This window comes from Scardinius erythrophthalmus (assembly GCF_964197995.2).
Source record: "Scardinius erythrophthalmus genome assembly, chromosome: 25".
In the NCBI taxonomy this organism is placed as follows: Eukaryota; Metazoa; Chordata; class Actinopteri; order Cypriniformes; family Leuciscidae; genus Scardinius; species Scardinius erythrophthalmus.
Window position 1 is genome coordinate 12,892,603 of NC_138245.1, and position 20,702 is coordinate 12,913,304.

Below are 20,702 nucleotides of genomic sequence, written 5' to 3' on the forward strand. Positions count from 1 at the left end.
GTGCCCTCCACAATTAATGGCACCCCTGGTAAATATGATCAAAACTGGCTGTAAAAAATAAATCTTTTTTTAAATAAATTCTTTTGATCTTTCATTCAAAAAATTGGCAAAATTCTAACCTTTCATTTAAGTAAAAGAATTGAATGTGGGGGGGGGGAATCACATTATGAAATAAATGTTTTTCTCCAAAACACGTTGGCCACAATTATTGGCACCCTTTTATTAAATACTTTTTGCAATCTCCTTTTGACAAGATACCAGCTATGAGTCTTCTCCTATAATGCCTGATAAATTTGGAGAACACCTGACAAGAGATCAGAGACCATTCCTCCATACAGAATCTCTCCAGATCCTTCAGATTCCCAGATCCATGTTTGTGACCACATCTGACCACAGAACCCTGTGCCGTTTGAAGTTCCAGTCATGTCTGACAATTAAATTTGCTGGAGTTTGTTTCTGGAGGAGCAAGGAGGATTTTTCTTGAAACCCTCCCAAACAACATGTGGGGATGGAGGTTTTATTTTATTTTGGCTTTCTGACCCCAAGACTCAACTAATCTCTGCAATTCTCCATCTGTGATCCTTGAAGAGTCTTTGGCCACTCAAACTTTCATCCTCGCCGTGCATTAAGACAGTATAGACACATGTCCTCTTCCTGGCAGATTCGTAACATCTTTAGTTGATTGGAACTTCTTAATTATTGCCCTGATGGTCAAAATGGGGATTTTCAATTCTTTAGCTATTGTCTTACAGACACTTTCTATTTTGTGATGGTCAACAATCTTTTGCTACGCATCAGAACTATATTCTGTGGTTTTACTCATTGTGATGGATGATTAAGGGGATTTGGCCTTTGTGTTTCCTCATATTTAAACTCCTGTGAAACACGAAGTCATAGCTGGACAGTTTCATGTTCCTAGTCACCCTGGTGTACTAAAAAAGGTAAATAGTAATGGGAATATACTTCAGAGATATTTTACTCGTAAAAAATTCTAGGGGTGCCAATAATTGTGGCCAATGTGTTTTGGAGAAAAACATTTATTAATGTGATTTCCCTCCACTTTCAATTATTTTACTTCAATGAAAGGTTAGAATTTTGCACATTTTTTGAATGAAAGATCAAAAGGATAAACGAAGCAGATTTATTTTTTACAGCCAGTTTTGATCATATTTACCAGGGGTGCCATTAATTGTGGAGGGCACTGTATTATATCACACTTGTAAAGCATTTAAATGCATTACATTGATCAAAAGTGTAAAGACATAATTTCCAAAAATTCTGTACTGTTGAGCTATTCATCAGAGTCCTGATTAAATGTATTATGTTTTCAACAAAAATATTAAGTAGAACAAGTGTTTTCAGCATTGTTAATAAGAGCATCACTTGATAAGTGATGACAATTACACTAATGTGGTAGAAATGGTCATTACATTTTGGAAAATTTTTTTTGAAAAAGTTCTCCTGATATATATTTTGGAGATTGTGAGCGGACAAATAAAGCTTGGGAGAGGGTCAAAGAAAAAGTCAAGAGTCAACAGGTAAAAACAAAAACAAAACAAAAACACACCCATACAGCTGTGAGACCAGGTGTTTCAAGTCTCACTCTCAAATCACATCTTTCCCTTTCAGCCAGTGAAACAAAATAAGCTCTTAAGAAGCTGTTCCTCCATGATCCCAGTCTTGAACAGCTAGCTTACAGCGCTTCCCACAGCTGAGGTGTACAGAATGACTCTGTCAGGGTGAGGGAATGAGTTTCCACACGATGATTGGAGTGTGTGTGTGTGTGTGTGTGTGTGGGTAAGGAACTTTTTCTTCCTCTTGTGAGCAGGAACAGCTGAAGTAGAACAATCTTCAAAGAGGAAGTGCTGAGAGGTAGTTGTAATTGTTATCAGCGATTCCCTCTCTCTCTCTCTCCATCCTAAGATGATGATACTCAGATGGGTCTTATCTGCATCACATGGTCTAAACGAGTTAACTAGATAGAAATCAAGCATTCTCTGCATTGGCAACAGTATGCAAGTGGAATACTGATGATTCTTTTTTTCTGGTTGATTCATTTATTGGAGTTTTTAAAGGCTATAATGTTTCCTCTTTAAGATTCTGTGGATGTTTCCAGAATGTTAAATCCTGAGAGACGTCTGTGAGGGTCACAGCGAGGGCAGCTTTACTCTCCTGTAACAAGGAATGAAAATAAGCTGCTGTGCAGGGGAAAGGTGCTTATAAAGTTTTAGATTGCACTGCAAAGCAGAAGGGAGGCACGCGTGCAGGGAGTGAGATGGAAAGCGTCATTTTAGCAAGTATATGGTGTGAGGCTGTATGTACACGGCTAATCTGGTCAGCTTCAAATTACAGGACAATAACCTTGCTGACAGCTGCTGGATGTACAGCTGGGCACACTTAACTGAGAATGACCCATGTTTGGTAACAGGTGGGACGATAAAAAAATATCACAGATTGCGTTTTCTGATGATGAAGTCTATGGGAATCTGAATTTTCATATTATGTGTGCTTCCATCACTTAATACTGATAAAATTAACAGTATACTACTAAACTTGTTCACATTATTTCATACATTTATTTGGTGCAGGAAAAAGTAAATGAAATTAAATAAAATATGATTAAATATAATGAAAAAAATAATCTAATCTAATCAAATAATAATAATAATAAAACACTACTACTACTACTACTACTAATATTACAAATTAAAAAAAAAAAAAATATATATATATCTGACAATTTGTATGCTCCCATTCATCACCATTAAATTAAAATTGTTTTTCTACTTTATGGTTTATATATATATATATATATATATATTATATATATATATATATATATATATATATATATATATATATTATAATTATTATATTATTATTATTATTTTTTTTAAATGCTTCATGCATTTTGTAAAAAATATATACAGTATGTGGGATTTACACTTTACAAAGCACACCAAAAATGAGCGATATACAGTTACTCATCAAATTATAGTATATAATTTATATAAAGTATATCATTTTCAAATTTACCATTATGGGATAGACCATAGTAGCACTTAACGATTAGTGACAACAATTCATATATTTAAAAGACTTGCAATTTGTTAGAAAATTCTTAATTTTGTCTTTGTTCAACCCTGTTATGCTCTGACATTTTCCCCTTTAATAATAAGAGAAATGTTATTGGATATTATATAATGTGTAACTCACATTTTAAGCAAACCAAAACTGAGTGACACTGCAGTTATCAATTAAATTATACGCATATATTTTCCAAACTTACTGTGATGGGGTTGAAATACAGTAGCATAAACATAAACTAACATAAAGGTTAGTAACTAAGTAATAATAAAAACCCTGTTCAACCCTGTTGTGCTTTGACATTTTTCCCTTTTAAAAATAAGGGAAATGTTATGAGTTATAATTAGATATTAATGTGTGATTTTTTGCATTATACAAAGCACACCAAACCTGAATGTTAAATATCTATCAGATTATATCGTTTCCAAATTTACTGTGAAGGGGTAGAACTAAAGTAGCACTTAAAGAAATTAATTAATAAATAGAAATTTACTATCAGAATTTTGAAAGAAATTCCCTAAATGTCTTTATTAAACTTAAATAAGAAAAAAAAAAATCTCTACATAGATTATTCAGACTTTATTTTATTTTATTTTATTTTAAGATCTGTGCCTTAAGTGGTGATCGGAATGGACAGTATTTAGAAACCTAACAAAGAGGCTGAAAAACGGTCATATGGGTGTATGATTTTTTTTTTTTTTTTTACTGAAATTTTTTAATAAAGTGTACAGGTCAAAATCTTTTATAACATAAACAGCAAACATTTCAAGTTCAGACTCTTTTAGAGGCCTACAATAATGCAAAAAAGTAAACGTCATCAAACAAACACACTACAAACATAATTCCGGTCCGTGAGCTTGTGTTGAGATTGATGTGAAAAACTAATTTTGCCCTTAGAACATAAAAATAGGGCAGGAAAGAACGGTTTCAACATTTTTCAGTCCATTGCAAAGAGTTTTTTAAATGCATTCTCTCATCCTGTTGCTCTCAAACTGGCGCGGTTGTTCTGTTGGAGGACCTCTGCAGCTGAAAGCTCTTCTAGTTGGGTTTGGTCAGGAGCTGAGAGGAGAACTCATACAGATCTTTATTGATCTTCTTCAGGGTCCTCATCTCCTCCTCTAGTTCAGACACTCGTACCTTAGTGTTCTCCCCATCACCAAACATGTTCTGAGAGAGAGAAAGAGAGAGAGAGAGAGAGAGAGAGAGAGAGAGAGAGAGAGAGAGAGAGAGAGAGAGAGAGAGAGAGAGAGAGAGAGAGAGAGAGAGAGAGAGAGAGAGAGAGAAAACAGAGTTATCATGACATATCTTTTTGACAGACAACAGAGTTCCAACACTTTGACTTTTCATGACTTGTAGATGACTTTTTCAGCTGTTCACAATAAAAGAAGAAGGATTTTTATAGATTATCTTGTTAGCGACTGTTGGGGTGGACATTCATTTGTATATGAGGCACTAATCTTCAGAATGAATAGGTTTAAAGGGGGGGTGAAATGCTCATTTTCACTCAATCTCCTGTTAATCTTGAGTACCTATAGAGTAGTATTGCATCCTTCATATCTCCAAAAAGTCTTTGTTTTATTATATTTATAAGAGAAAATAGGCTGTACCGAGTCTTTCCGGAAAAAAAACGAGCGTCTGGAGGCGGGCTGTGTGGGCGAAGCCAGAGCCATAGAGAGAATCCATCGATCTGGGCTTTGTTTATAAAATATTCATCGTCGAAATGCAGGGAACAAACAGTCTACACAACTCGTTTCTGCATCCACTGTTCCTAACGCTGGGTTCTTTGGTAAGCTTTCCCTCACCAAAAACACTTTGGAGACACAATGCAGCGCTGCCGATGATTTCCTGTTGAAGCGCGTTGAGGTGCGCGGTCGCGCTTTTCCGGGAGAAATGCTCATATAAGGAGTTCCACTCTGGTCTACGTCATTAGATCCACGGTCAAAAAAAAAAACAGCCGAAACTTGTACCAACCCGGAAGTAAGATTTTCGGCACAGAAATTCTCCGTTATTCGTCCAAAATATTTTTAAAAAACTTTGGCCATGTTAAGCATGAGAATCCATCTCTTTAACACTGTAAACAACTCTGAATACATGAAACACCATTGTACCCCCCCTTTAAACAAACATATTATTGTACAAATGTCTCCAATAACACACTCGGCAGACAAATTGATGTTATCACGGTGGGGTATAGGCAAGTTTGACTGTAAAATATCACTCAAGCAACATTTTAGGGCAGAATTTTAGAGCAAAACTAGGCAATTTTGTTGCGTTGTGTTGTGTTGGTGACTGCAATAACCACAACTCATTATTGTGCGGTGTGTTTGGGATCATAATCATGTTGGAAAATACACATTTGATCTCCAAACAGATCTTCCATACTTGTCTACATTGTGTTCAGCAGGATTCCCAATTATTGGTCCATTTCAAGTGCTAAATTCATGTCTGATTATTTTCGTATGTGGCAAGTAGCTGTCAGTGTGTAATAAGCATAATAATAAATCCAGCAGGTTGTTATGGCAGAATAAACCCCTTCAGGGTGATGCAAGACCCCTCTGCTTTGCGTCAGGGTCCCGATCACCGTGTCTTGGCTTATTCTACGATAATAACCGGCTGAATGTACACTATCCCTTACGTATTGGACTGCAGAACACGGCTCCAATCTTCCACACTCCAGTCCTCATGTTCTATGGCAAATGCAAGTTGTTTTTCTTTGCAGTAGAAAACTAATAAAATAGCTTATTTACTGGTACACAACCTCTCAGTCCAGCCTTTTTTTATTTTTTGTGCTTAAAGTTCAAGATGAAATTGGAGGTCTCATCCAGGTCTTTAGAAGCTGTTTTGAGGTGGTTCCAACATTCAGGTGATTTTCATCCTCCTGTCAAAATGCTGACTAGTGTTCCTTGACCAGCCACCGCACTTTACATTCTGCATGGTAGTGGTCTGTCGGTGCTTCAAAATAATTATGTGGACATTATGACCATTCACATCCAGCACATGAGCAATATCTAAAAACAATTGACCATTTTTAGTCATTTTTTTTAAATATCCTCCTTGGTTGCAGAGGACAGCTCCTTCCATCTGGCCATTTACACACACACACACACACAAAAAACCCCACAAAATAACATCTAATAATATAGCTAAATCACTATGTGGCAGGTCTACCTAGTGATTACTGAATTATAGGCTGGGAATAATAAGTGCACGCTTAGTATGACCACTTGGCTGAAAATGACGTCTTTAGAGTTTCATTAAATCATGAAAAATGATACAACTGAAAAGTGGAACATGTACTGTACATTAGTTTTTTAACTCCAGGCACAACTTCACAACATGCATACAACATATTCAGCAAATATATTATAAAAAGTTAGAAGCAGACAATTTATAATATAATATAATAAATATAATATAATATAATATAATATAATATAATATAATATAATATAATATAATATAATATAATATAATATAATAGTTCTTCAACTGTGAGAGCATTACTATAAACCGATTTGTGTTTGTTTTTAATTTCTAGGTGAAGAGTCTAATAATTTTTTTGTGGTTATCGACAAAATGTCACAGATGTCAATTGCGCTTAACTTATATTGAACCAGGAACATTCCTTTAATTTAAAAGAGCTAAATCACAAGCATATACAAGCCAGAAGATGAACTCTGTGTAAATGAGGTGGTGAGCTTTTTTTCATGTCAAGAATAAAAACCCTGCACCTGGGTTTAGGATTCGAGTTCCATCATAGATTTTCGCTGAAGTCATCAAATCCCGTTTTAGAACATCCCTAATCTAGCGTAGAAAATATTGACATTCACTTTGTGCTTGATTCCCCCGTGCAGGCGAGCGCAGAGTGACAGCGATGCACATTTCACCCAGATTAAATGGGTGGGGGGAGGGCTGGTGGGAGGTTAAAAAAAAACTCTTGGTCTCCAGTTATTTATTTATTTACATACATCTCCTGAATAAACAGCGGGCTCTGAGCTTGCCGGCGGGATCCAACTCCCTTTTGAGTGAGTGAAACTAATCCACTTAATGGTCCTGCCAGAGCCGGACTCAGTTTAAAAGCGTCAGGAGATCCATGAGGATGAGGAAACAACCTCTATGGTGACCTGAACGTGTTCATAGACGGATAATGGCAACAAACCCCAAAACACCCCTCAGTCCCTCCAGATGGACGGGACTGCGGGGACCATCTGGACTCACTGTACTTTGACATTTTAAAGAGCCTAAAATAATGTATTTGGACAGAGTTATGAGGAACACAGCCTGTGCTTTGCTTGCAGCTCCCTGTAACTAATTCTCTAAACAACTGACGTTCAATAGGCCGAAAGTATGCCGACACCCTCTTCTAATTAAGGGGGTGCATAAAAAAAAACAAATAGACAGCAATTCAGTCTCGCATTTTCAGTAGAATGAGGTTCCAAAGATCCCACCTCTACTCTAAAGGCTTCCTTTTTATGAGTGTTGAGATCAATAAAAATAAACTCTCAGGCTTTATGTGTTAATCAGTTCAGCTTCAAGCCCAGTCTGATCGTGTTTTCCTCCGCTGGCTCTCAAATAGCTCTTGACTACACTTTCAACATCCCATGGAGAGAGCCCGAACCCCCGGATAAAAGCGGCCCAGTGGAGCTGCTCTATCAGCTGTATAAATCAGAGTAGACTCTGACAGAGGTGTGCAAGTGGCTCATTTCCTGTAGAAGGAAGTGAGTGAGATGCTCTATATAAAAGATTATAGTATTGAATCGATCGCCTCTCTAAATCACAGCATGCTGCGGTCAAATATTTTGTATAATTGACTGTTGACGCTTGCAACCCATTCCTAAATCTCTGCAGTTCCTTCTCACATAATGAATTAATTTCAAGTCATTATTCATTCATTTTACATTCCATTACATTATAAACAACAGTTCGTTCTGGTTCTCGATTCTGACTGGCTGAGAGCCTTTTCTAGCCATGTGATATTCTACCAGTATCACCACGGGAACAGTTTCACCATTTGTATCACTCAGCTTTGCAGCATTTCTGTCAAAGCGAGTGTCATGGTAGACGAGCAAACACCATAATTTTACAAAGACTGTTGTTGTTATTGTGTCACATAATGTAGAGTTTTTTTTTAAGCGAGAATGTAGTTATTTAGACCTCAAATGTATATTATATTATGTATGTATATATAACTTATCAACTTAGTCAACTTATATATAAACATAACACCTATTTGAAGCTCCAGACCACCAGCAGTCGTTCAGCCCTCATGTACCCGCAGAGAAAAGCTTTATCTTGGCTAGTCCTTCGGGAATAGGCCACTGGCTCTTATGTAGATAGTGTTTAAACACAAGGTATAATTAATTTTGTGCATATCAAACGGGCAATCTTTGGCCTTATTAATCTATTACTCGTTCCAGAGCAAATCGATTTGGCTAAGGGCAAAGTTAAGTTTCATAACTTTTTTTTTTTAACTGAAATCCTGCACTATTAACTAGCGCTGCTTTTGTATTTTTGACTGAACTGTTTGCATGTTAATTTTCTATTCTACAAATTTCTTATACTTTATAATGGCTAATATTGTTTATTTAACTACTTTTCAATAAATATTATTTTATGCAAATAACATGCCATATTTGGTATAGGGAAGGGTCTGTTAGTGATTGCGATTTCAAATTCAGTGAAAGTTAGCTACATTATTTCAACATTAGATGTCAGCAAAGACTTTTATATTTATATTTTATATATCCCCTAGATTGTTAAAAGGAAAAAGACAAAATATATCGCTTTCCTCAGCAGACATTCAAAATGATTTTGTGATTATGAATATAAGATTGACCTGAAGAATAAGTTTCAATGAGGCAACTCGGCATTCCTTCGTTGCTAGTTCTAAAATTACGTTTTAGAATTAGTAACGGAGGCTTGTTAAACTATTAAAGTGTCAACTTGAGATTTGAATCAGTGGCAGAAGGAAGTAGTTCTGCACAAAAGAGGGTTTTTAAAGGCACTCCGTTGTCGTTTCTTATTTATTTACAAACTTGTGCCGTCGAACTGTTGTATAAATGCAATATCACACTCGTAGCCATGAGATATGGCTCTATATCAGCACAGGTGTTTTTGCCTACGGACAAATCACAGTCGTGCTGATATAGAGCGATATCGCACGTTTCTGTAGTAAAATGATTTCTGTTTAACACATTAAAAATATTTAACACAATTAAATTCACTTTCTGGCATCCTTTGGCTGGCATTACAGTAGAGATGTCAAAAAACAACGGTACCAAGTCGGTACTGAAATTGAAAAAAATGTGCCGCTTTGAGCACTGAGCGGAATCATAAAAATTATCAGCGCTTCAAAAACGTTGTAAATATACATCAATGACGCTCTTCACCGAGCGCTTGCACAGACACAGACGGGAGTGTTTGAAAGCAAGCATCTATCAGCGGAGCGCTGCCATTTTTTAAAACACTTTCAAACACTTCCGTGTGCTCTCAAACGCTCCCATGCGTTGATCATTGTAGCCAATCACAGACATATCCGATGAGCGCGTGAACACAATGGCCAATCAGAGGTGTTTACGATTCCGCTCAACGGTTTCACAATTTAAAAATTTCAGTACCGACTTGGTACCGAAGTCGCTACTTTTTGACAACTCTACATTACAGTATATGATCTGGGCCCGCTCACCAACTTGTAACCTCAGATTGAACCCATACATATGTGAGCCTAAGTTTGGTGGAAATATCTCATTCTGTTTAAGTTATTTAAGTGAAATTTGCCACAAACACTTTAAACGTTTTGTTTATCACTAAGGTTTCGGACACCACTACATATGACTGTCCCCTCAAATAGCGCCCTATTTGAGGGTATAAGGGACGATTTCGGATTTAGCCACAGTGACGGTTGCCTTAAAAAAAGACCCCTTATTATAGCTAATTAAATTGGAGCTAAATTAAATTAACAAATATAAATTGCTAAACATTTAATTTAAGCAATGTTTTATCAAAATTATCAAAAGGAAGTTCTGTTAATTACCCAGGATTGGCAAAATAATTAGCCATCTTAAAATGGCAATTATGGGTTGATTACTCTGCAAAGCCAAGCACTAGTCAACACTACATGTGACCATTGCTCTGTCTCCTCTCTCTTCATGCGGATCATTACAAGAATCAAAACCGACAGGCTATAAACTGTCTCCGCCTTGAAAGCCTTGCTTAAATTCAGCTCACAGCAATGACTGAATGGTACGCTTCCCTCCTTACCTTGTCTGTGACGGCACACATCAGAGAGTAGAGCTCGTCTGCTTTCTCCAAATACGTCCCCTCCGGCTCCTGAGAGAGTGAAAAGACAAAGCGAAACCCTTTAAACATCATCACAATAGTATGTTAAGCTACAACAATGATTGAGTGTGCCAATAAGGTATTTGTGTGTAGGCATTTCCCATGACGCAAGTGTCCTGAAGAGGCTGTGCCAAATGTGAGGGTCCGTTACAAACAACGTCTAATCATGGCTGTCTCAAGAAGGCTGATCACTACTGACAGTGAGTAAGTGGCCGGGGGTTTGTGGAGAGCATGACGTTGTTCCAAGGGTCCAACGACATTATTAAGGCTGACAATGAAAATCCTAGCAAGGTCAATCTCTTTTTAACAGCCCTTCCCAGATTCTGCCATCTAACTCTGCTGATTTACAGACCATCAGTGCACGTCTGCGGAAATTTACTATTCCTGCCTCGATGGACACAGTGAGTCTGCTGATTTCACAGGAAGATGAGTAAAGCTGGTGCTGGTGCCCAGCACTGTATTTTGATTCTGCTCTCAATGGATTCCCACAACGCTCACAAATTTGAAATATTGTACTCCAAACATTGTAACATGGTACATCATTTCTCAATGTGGAGGATTTTTTTTATCGTTTACAATACTGATCAAAAAATATTAGCAGCACAACTATTTTCAACATTGATAATAATAATAAGAAATGTTTCTAGAGCATCAAATCAGCATATTAGCATGACTAATAAATGATCATGTGACTGAAGACTGGAGTAATGGCTGCATAAAAATTAAACTTTTAAATTGCAAAATAAATTCCAATTTAAAATATATTCAAATAGGAAATAGTTATTTTATATTGTAATTTTTTTTTTTTCACAAATGTACTGGTTTTACTGTATTTTTTATCAAATAAATGCGGCCTGGGTGAGCATAAAAGACTTTCAAAAACATTAAAAGATCTTTTAAACATCAGTGTACAGAAAAAAAGAATAAAATGAAAAAAGTATTTCTTTGTTATACAGTATGTAGATCACTTTAAAATTGTCATGCCTTCATGAATTATAATATAAATTAAAGAGTGAAATAAACTTTTGCAATATTTATTGTGTAGAAATTATGAAGTTGGTCTCACAACTGTGGCATACTTTACACCACAACAAACAATTTGTATTTGTAAATTGTTTGTTGAGGTGGAAATTACTGCATTTGTTTTTTTAATCTACAGTAGTTAATGTATGTGGTTAAAACAAGATTAATCAATAAAGAAATCTTTATAAGAAATATCAAGGTTAATATTTACCGCATCATTTCCAACAAAGCTGTAGTTTTATTAAAAAGTGTAAAATAGTTATTTGTGTGTATGTAGGATAAAATGTGAAATCAGCCTTGCCCTTGAGTCGACCAGTTTATTGCCGCTCAGGCCTGCACTGGCTTTCCACAAAAATAAATGACGTGGAGTAATTTGGCTGTATTGCGTGTTTATGTATATACCTAAAAAAAGTAATAGTATGTGCATGTCTGTCTGTGTGTGTGTGTGTGTGTGTGTGTGTGTGTGTATGTGTGTTTGTGTATGTGTGTGTGTGTGTGTGTGTGTGTGTGTGTGTGTGTGTGAGTGTGTGTGTGTGTCTGTGCGTGTGTGTGTGTGTCTGTGCGTGTATGTATGTGTGCGTACATGTGTGCGCGCGTGTGTGTGTGTCTGTGCATGTGGATTTGTATGTGTGTGTATGGCAGTGTGTCTGTGCGTGTGGATGTCAGTGTGTGTGCATGCTTGCGTTTGTTTGTATTCCTGCATGTGTGTGTGTGACAGTATCATCCTAAACCAGCAACCCTTCGCTCAACAGCACCATCTACAGGCCGATGAGTGTACAGTCACTAAATGTGCACATAAATGAATTTATTTTATACCCCCCCATGGATGAAATTCTACAAAACTTAGCAGAGGATACCCCCAGAGGATGTCAAGTTAATCATACACATGAAATATGGTGCAGTTCTGAACATCTCCACTGAAGATAGGGGCGATTAAAGCAGAATAATATTGCATTTTCATTTTTTATGGGAGGGGCGCAAATCACAAATGAGTGATTATGGGCTAGGTTGATGTGGGCCCTTAAGAGCAACATACCATAAAAATTTCTTCATCCTCGGTGCCACGGTTCAGGTAGTTATTTAGGAAAAACTGCATTTTTTTGGGTTTGGAGGGGCCCAGCGCGGGGGGGGTGGGGGTGGGGGGGAGTGGCCCCCGGGGACCAAACGAAATTTTTCCGTAGAAGTCTAGTGGGGCTACATGCCCACCAAATTTCATGTTCCCCGGTGTTTCGGTGTCCCTGGTATCGTTGACGAAAAATTTACGGGGGCCCCAGCGCAGGGGGGGGAAGTGGCCCCCGGGGACCAAACGAAATTTTTCCGTAAAAGACTAGTAGACCAACATACCATAAAAATTTCTTCATCCTCGGTGCCACGGTTCAGGTAGTTATTTAGGAAAAACTGCATTTTTTTGGGTTTGGGGGGGCCCAGCGTGGGGGGGAGTGGCCCCCGGGGACCAAACGAAATTTTTCCGTAGAAGTCTAGTGGGGCTACATGCCCACCAAATTTCATGTTCCCCGGTGTTTCGGTGTCCCTGGTATCGTTGACGAAAAATTTAAGGGGGCCCCAGCGCGGGGGGGGAAGTGGCCCCCGGGGACCAAACGAAATTTTTCCGTAAAAGTCTAGTAGACCAACATACCATAAAAATTTCTTCATCCTCGGTGCCACGGTTCAGGTAGTTATTTAGGAAAAACTGCATTTTTTGGGGTTTGGGGGGGCCCAGCGCGGGGGGGGAGTGGCCCCCGGGGACCAAACGAAAATTTTCCGTAGAAGTCTAGTGGGGCTACATGCCCACCAAATTTCATGTTCCCCGGTGCTTCGGTGTCCCTGGTATCGTTGACGAAAAATTTACGGGGGCCCCAGCGCGGGGGGGGGGGAGTGGCCCCCGGGGACCAAACGAAATTTTTCCGTAAAAGTCTAGTAGACGAACATACCATAAAAATTTCTTCATCCTCGGTGCCACGGTTCAGGTAGTTATTTAGGAAAAACTGCATTTTTTTGGGTTAAGGGGGGCCCAGCGCGGGGGGGTGGGGGAGTGGCCCCCGGGGACCAAACGAAATTTTTCCGTAGAAGTCTAGTGGGGCTACATGCCCACCAAATTTCATGTTCCCCGGTGTTTCGGTGTCCCTGGTATTGTTGACGAAATATTTACGGGGGCCCCAGCGCGGGGGGAGGAAGTGGCCTCCGGGGACCAAACGAAATTTTTCCGTAAAAGTCTAGTAGACCAACATACCATAAAAATGTCTTCATCCTCGGTGCCACGGTTCAGGTAGTTATTTAGGAAAAACTGCATTTTTGGGGGTTTGGGGGGGCCCAGCGCGGGGGGGGAGTGGCCCCCGGGGACCAAACGAAATTTTTACGTAGAAGTCTAGTGGGGCTACATGCCCACCAAATTTCATGTTCCCCGGTGCTTCGGTGTCCCTGGTATCGTTGACGAAAAATTTACGGGGGCCCCAGCGCGGGGGGGGGGGGGAGTGGCCCCCGGGGACCAAACGAAATTTTTCCGTAAAAGTCTAGTAGACCAACATACCATAAAAATTTCTTCATCCTCGGTGCCACGGTTCAGGTAGTTATTTAGGAAAAACTGCATTTTTTTGGGGTTTGGGGGGGCCCAGCGCGGGGGGGGAGTGGCCCCCGGGGACCAAACGAAATTTTTCCGTAGAAGTCTAGTGGGGCTACATGCCCACCAAATTTCATGTTCCCCGGTGTTTCGGTGTCCCTGGTATGGTTGACGAAAAATTTACGGGGGCCCCAGCGCGGGGGGGGGGAAGTGGCCCCCGGGGACCAAATGAAATTTTTCCGTAAAAGTCTAGTAGACCAACATACCACAAAAATTTCTTCATCCTTGGTGCCACGGTTCAGGTAGTTATTTAGGAAAAACTGCATTTTTTTGGGTTTGGGGGGGCCCAGCGCGGGGGGGGAGTGGCCCCCGGGGACCAAACGAAATTTTTCCTTAGAAGTCTAGTGGGGCTACATGCCCACCAAATTTCATGTTCCCCGGTGCTTCGGTGTCCCTGGTATCGTTGACGAAAAATTCAGTAAGGTGACGAAAAAAAACAAAAAAAAAAACTTTGACACTCCCTATATGACCGCTTTCCCTAGCTACGCTAGCGGCGGTCATAATAAACTTCGAGTCATTGTGACAAGTGTGTTTTCTAAATGTCCAGGGGCCAAAAGTGCCCAAGAAACATCCAATCACATAAAAGGAAGTGAATTACGACTGAGTTCAAGTGCAACCAAAAGCCTCAGAATTCGCTTTGAAAGCCAAGCGATCAACCTCTGCAGAACCCCCAACAACAGCCTTTAGCCCACTACCATGAGCTGCCAAATTCAGGTCCAAATAATAGATTTCCTATATTTATGAAAAGGTAATGGTAAAAATAACGCATTGATCCTCAAGCTTAACTCCATTAGCACATAGCGGAGCAGACCTAAGCTCAAATGATGGCAACTGAGCTGATGAAACCATTATGCTTGACCTCCATCAGAATTTAGTCAGCCAGGCTGTTTAGACACCCACACCCCACAGGTCACGATTAGTTAGAGGGTCACATGGTTTAATTCAGGAGTTTTGCAGCGTGCTCCCCCCCCCACACAGCGGGGTCGTTGCTTCGCCTTCCAAGTGAATAACGGAAACAATTCCAAAAGAGAAATTAATTTTCTCAGAGCAGCTTTAATTTACACGCTGTGTGGCACGCCAGTCACTCCGAATGTGTGATGTTGGGTGCAGCCTCTGGGTCGCAGTTGGAATGTGTTAGTTGTGGGTCGTGGTAGAAGTATTAATGCACTTATCAAAACATTTGTTTTATGCTCCCTCTCGCTGTGCAGAGGTGAAAGAAGCGTGTTTTCCAGATAGGATGTGCTCTCCCAGAGGCTGGAAGATTAGCCGCTCGGTAAACAAGCTGAGGGGGAGGGGGAGGAATTGGAAAACAGCAGATATGCAGGAAGAAGGAAAGATAAAAAAACGCAAAGGTTGGAGCCACAGAGCAGGTGGTGGGCAAATTTTAAACTTTGTATTAGCATTTCATTTATGTGTCTATAATTGATTTGGACATGGGAGGAATTACGTTCAGGTGCTAACAGCTGTAAACATTCATCATGTTTGAAAACTGCACCAATCCATATGTGCAACTTGCTTTAAACGTCTTTGACCCAATCATTTCACCCACACGCAGCTGTTACACCTTACATTATATGAGTGTCAGTGAAACTAAAACATCAGATCTAAAGAAAAAGAACATCCACTTACACTTTTGAGGATGGTGGAAAGTAGGGCTGGATGACACTGAATATTCTTGATTGATTAGCAATGTTTTTGTTGCCCATTTGATTTTTTTTTTTTTGAATTTGCATTTACATTTAGTAGATGTATTTAAAGTGGATCTTCTAAAGAGTATGTCATTAGGCTAGCATTGAACCCTCTTGAAAAGAAATAGGAAATAGAAAAGGACTAAGCTGGATTCATTGGTTGTTGATTGGATGAAGTCAGGGCTGACTGCGAACTTGCAGTCGATTGTATGAAAGGAGCAGGGTTTAAGCAGACTAAATGATTGGAAAAGTCTGGCATACATTAGGCACACGTTTCATCAGAATTTTGAGGTTTTGACAAATGAAACGCATTTACAAAATGTGAGTTTTTATTCCATACCGACTTTAAGATAGATGTTTCTGATTTAAACTTCAGCAGCAAAAATAAATAAATAAATAATTTGTTCATCAAACCGCTTCAGTGATTTGACTCAAAACAATATATAGGTAAATACTGCTGCAAATAATTTATTAATCTTGCTTGTGTTCATTTAGTGAAGAAAAGTGCAAGAAAAAAAAAAGACCTTAATTATTTCAAACCAGATTATCACAGAATTTACTTTGCACATTTAAGTAAACTTGTCAAATTGGCATAAAAAAGAACAAAACAAAGAATAACCCTTTTAAACAAAAAATAAATCAATATCAAGATATACTGTATGTAAAAAAATATCTCATACGAGATCGATAATATATAATATTATATACTATAGGACTGAATATAAATAAAAATGTTTTTTGGTACAGCATCTTTAAGACTGTTATTTGTGAATGACCTCTGGGTAAACGTTTGCTAGTGACCTTTTGCATTTATGAGGGTAGAACAAGTTGCTGCATACTGAATCCAAATTGATAAGTAAATGTAATAACATTGCTCTAAATGAGCAATTCTGGCATCTCATAAATAGTCTCAGTGGACCTAATCTTATTTTTTGATTACATGTATCCCCAGATGTTACCTGTGTGTTGGCTCCCAGTCTCAGACACATGCCTCCGGTGCCCGTCCCGTCACCCTGCTCGGACGGGTTCAGGTGGCGACTGAACCGTGGCAGTGGGACGGCTGGACGACTGTCAGAAAGGAACATGTTGGCAGGTGCTGGTATGATAGCAGCATTGGTCACAGGACCTGTTGATGAGACGAGGTGGAAAAATATCAGTTCTCTCTGAATACTGTAGCAGTTTAGTAAAGGTTTGTGAATACTGAAATTCTCAAATAAAAATGATCCATTTTAACACCATGCATTTTCTCAGTCAGCCCTGAAAACAATGAAATATGCAAGAACATAGTGTTGTGAAAAAGCTAAACAAATATCTCTGCATCTCTTACATGTGTTCACACAATCAAAGGTTGTAAAAGGCTAAATTGATTACTTTTGATGACAAAATAAAATATATACAAACTTTTAAAGTAATATATGTTTTTAATATTGCATATATATTACAATAACGTCGTTATCACATTACAAAAGATTTCTATTCCAAAAAAATGCTGTTTTTGCTGCTGTGAACTGCTATTTATGACCTTATATTTAAAAAAATGTAATCGCGATAAATCACAGCCTTTTGTGCGATTAATCGCACACTTATGAAATTAAGCATAGACCGTTTTTTCTTGTTCAAGTTCATTTTGTCATCATTAAAACTTCAGAATTCACAGTGTATAGTATGTGTACAATGCAACAGAAAAGAGCGTATTTACATTTTAAACAGGTCAAGTGACAGAACTGGACAAGGACTCCTGTACGTCACCGCAATCATCTTTACCTTGATTGCAATCCTCATCCATCAAAACTTTACTAGCGAGACGCTGGTTTGCTTTATCCAACCGAGAAACGTAGTTTGCGTATCATCTGCCCATACAGTGGAGGGATGTCTGACAGGGTTTAAATAGAAATTCCCACCTACCAGTGTTAGAACTTCGAGGTGTGTGTGTGTGTGTGTGTGTGTGTGTGTGTGTGTGTGTGTGTGTGTGTGTGTGTGTGTGTGTGTGTGTGTGTGTGTGTGTGTGTGTGTGTGTGTGTGTTTGTTTGTTTGTTTGTTTTTGGGCGACAAGTCCACTATCCAGACTTTCATGATTTTTTTTTTTCCCACATCAGTTCTCCCCCCTACTTGGATTGGAAACTGAGGAGATAAAACCGGCAGATGATCTTTTACAACTCCAGCACTCTGAAACACTACAGAGCTCTTTACCTCCCGCTTACAATGTCGGACATTTTTATTTGCCCATTACTGTCAGTGTAGAACAAACTAGCACCAAATCACTGAAACCATCTGTCTGTCTGAAACCTCTTTCATACTGAACAAGACACAGTGGCAGGAGAATGTTTGTTTTTGTTTTTATCGAGTTGACGCAGTGTCTACACACTCTCAGGAGTGAAACAATGTTCCTGCAGTTCACCTGAGATTAATTAACAACAGCCAGGTCCAACTGAGCTTCTGGCATCTGCTGTCAACTGTCCTCCTTACAAGAGCTCAACACAAATCATCTGCACCAGTGAGAACTGTGGCAGACTCAACTGAACTACATAAGCTTGGCTACTAAACATCCCTCAAAAGCAGACTGAAGGATTCAAACCAAAGCTAGTGTAAACCAGATGATCATGTTCTCCAGCATGATTTGAGAATGATCTAAATAGCATTAGTGCTTCAATGGAAGCAAAAACATCTGACCCTCTGTACAAATTAATTAATATCACCAGTGTCACATATTAACTCGTTTGATTAGTAAATCAAAATAAAATATTTAAATATAATTAAACAAAAATGATACGCTACTGTTCAAAAGTTGTTAAAATACATTGGAAATAAATCCATTTATTCAGCAAGCACACATTAAATTGATCAAAAATGTCAACTATATATATATATAGCTGTATAATATGTAATACTATATAATAAAATATACACTATCCAAATAAATTGGGTCTTCTTTGTTTTTGAAAGAAGTCTCTTATGTTAACCAATGATGCATTTATTTGATCTAAAATACAGTTAAAACATTAATATTGGTATAGCCTACATCTTCCTGAAAAACCTAAAGCACTATTTATTATATCACCCACCAATAATCGTGTTAAATAATCATGACTTCAAAATTGAGCTATAGTTTTATATTATATATATAAAATATAAAACTATTTTTTCATTACAAATTATATTATTAACATTCATTTTTGAGTAAAAGGTTGAACTGAAAAATGAAATATAAATATGAAAAATCCAAAATAGAAGCAAAAATAGACGCATTAGAATCATTTTAGAGCCAAATCCAAAAAAATTACTTCCAGAACTCGCAGGTCTACATTAGATTGTGAATCCCAGATTTACAATATGGCCTTTTGGAGCCAATTTAAGGAAAATAAGATGTATACAAAACATGCTTTATTTAAATGCTGCATTAAAGTTGGCAACACATTCTGGACCAATATTTCAGTCTAAAATGACTAAGAATCAAAAAACGGAATCATGCCACCATAAGATCAGACATGCACCATCAAGAGCTCAGACATTTCCATAAAAGCCCAGAAAATGCCAGCGATTTTCCATCAAAAACAGATGAAACCCCAGCAAACATAATTAAGGTAAGTATCCACACTTCAAAGACGCTGTGGAGTAACTGTTTTCAACAGCACAATTTTGTCCTGTCAGCCTGATATTCTCTAAAGATTAATCATTGAATAATTTCACAGAAAGACACAGAGTGAGAAGATCTATCACACAGAACAGTCTGTTGGCAGATTAGATTAGACTCATAAACTGTGTTGGCATTTTATAGAAAAATTAAAAAATGAGCTCCATCACTCACTCGGTCTGAGATATTCCAGACGCTGATGACATCAAAAGTTAAAACTGGCCACACGGGAAGTATATCGCCAGACTGGAATTGTTTGTTAAGGGGTTTTCATTTCCCCTGGCAAAAGTTGCAAGACATCATTAGATTAAAATAAAATAATAAAATATGATAATAATTAAAGAAATAAAATGCATGAGTGTGTGCCCAAGTGGTCTAATTAAAAGCATGTTTCTGCTGTAAGCATAAAAACAAAAACGATGGAGATCAACTTCAGGCTGCCTTCATTTTTGTTTTGAAGCCATTCAAAAAAGTCACTTGTCCCCTCTATTTTCTCTCAAGCCTTTCGATTTAGAATTGTTGATTTATTGAGGACAGTCAAATTAACACAAAGGCACTTTCACAATCTGAGCTTCCAAAGCTCCCTGTGCTTTCCGTAAAAGACGGTGATAAATAGGCTTTTTGCAAAGCAGTGGCTCAGTGAACTGTGTGTACATTAATCCCTGTTTCTGAACGATGCCAAAACAATTATGATAAAACAGGTAAGCAGTGATGCAGCGGCAGACTCCCGCAGGACGCGCTGGTCTCTTGGCAGTGCGGATTTGGCGGGAGAAACAAGCTGCTTCTCTTCAAATACAATTAAATTATATGGGTCTTTTCATCAATTCAACCTGGACCAGAGAGGATGCAGAGCTCACGTTTTACATAAGCCCTCTTTCAGGCCTACAATACCAACATCTTGCTTGTGTAACTAATGTTTCCAGTAACTAGGCCCAGATGAAATCTGCACTTTTTTGGGATATTATGCGGAATGGATTGACTTAAGTTAGAATGTGTTAAAGAGAGTGCATGCTACACTAAAATTGTTATGCTGACATAGGGCTGCTCGATTATGGCAAAAATCACAATCACGATTATTTAGCTCAATACTGAAGTCATGATTATTTAACACGATTATAGGTGGGTGATATAATAAATAGTGCTTTAGGTTTTTCAGGAAGATGTAGGCTATAACAATGGTATTCAGATAAGTAATAGGCAGCAACAGAATTTGAATAAAGTAATCAAATGTAAAATAACACTGCTGTATACATTTAATATAGACAAATCCTTATTAAAACTACAGTTTATTCATTCAAGAGTAGTGAGTGATTTTATC

At 38.2% G+C, this 20,702-nt stretch overlaps 1 protein-coding gene across 1 annotated transcript in view; it reads right to left on the reverse strand.

The window, feature by feature from the left end:
- Positions 1-3,653: 3,653 nt before the first annotated feature.
- The window catches only part of LOC308685278 (WD repeat-containing protein 18), a 115,830-nt gene continuing 98,781 nt past the window's right edge, over positions 3,654-20,702 (reverse strand). The window contains exons 8-10 of the mRNA XM_081356945.1: positions 16,713-16,879; positions 10,348-10,416; positions 3,654-4,254 (exon numbers count right to left, since the gene is read on the reverse strand). Coding sequence (XP_081213071.1) covers positions 4,126-4,254; positions 10,348-10,416; positions 16,713-16,879 — 365 coding nt within the window. The 3' untranslated portion in view covers positions 3,654-4,125. The remainder of the gene's footprint in view (positions 4,255-10,347; positions 10,417-16,712; positions 16,880-20,702) is intronic.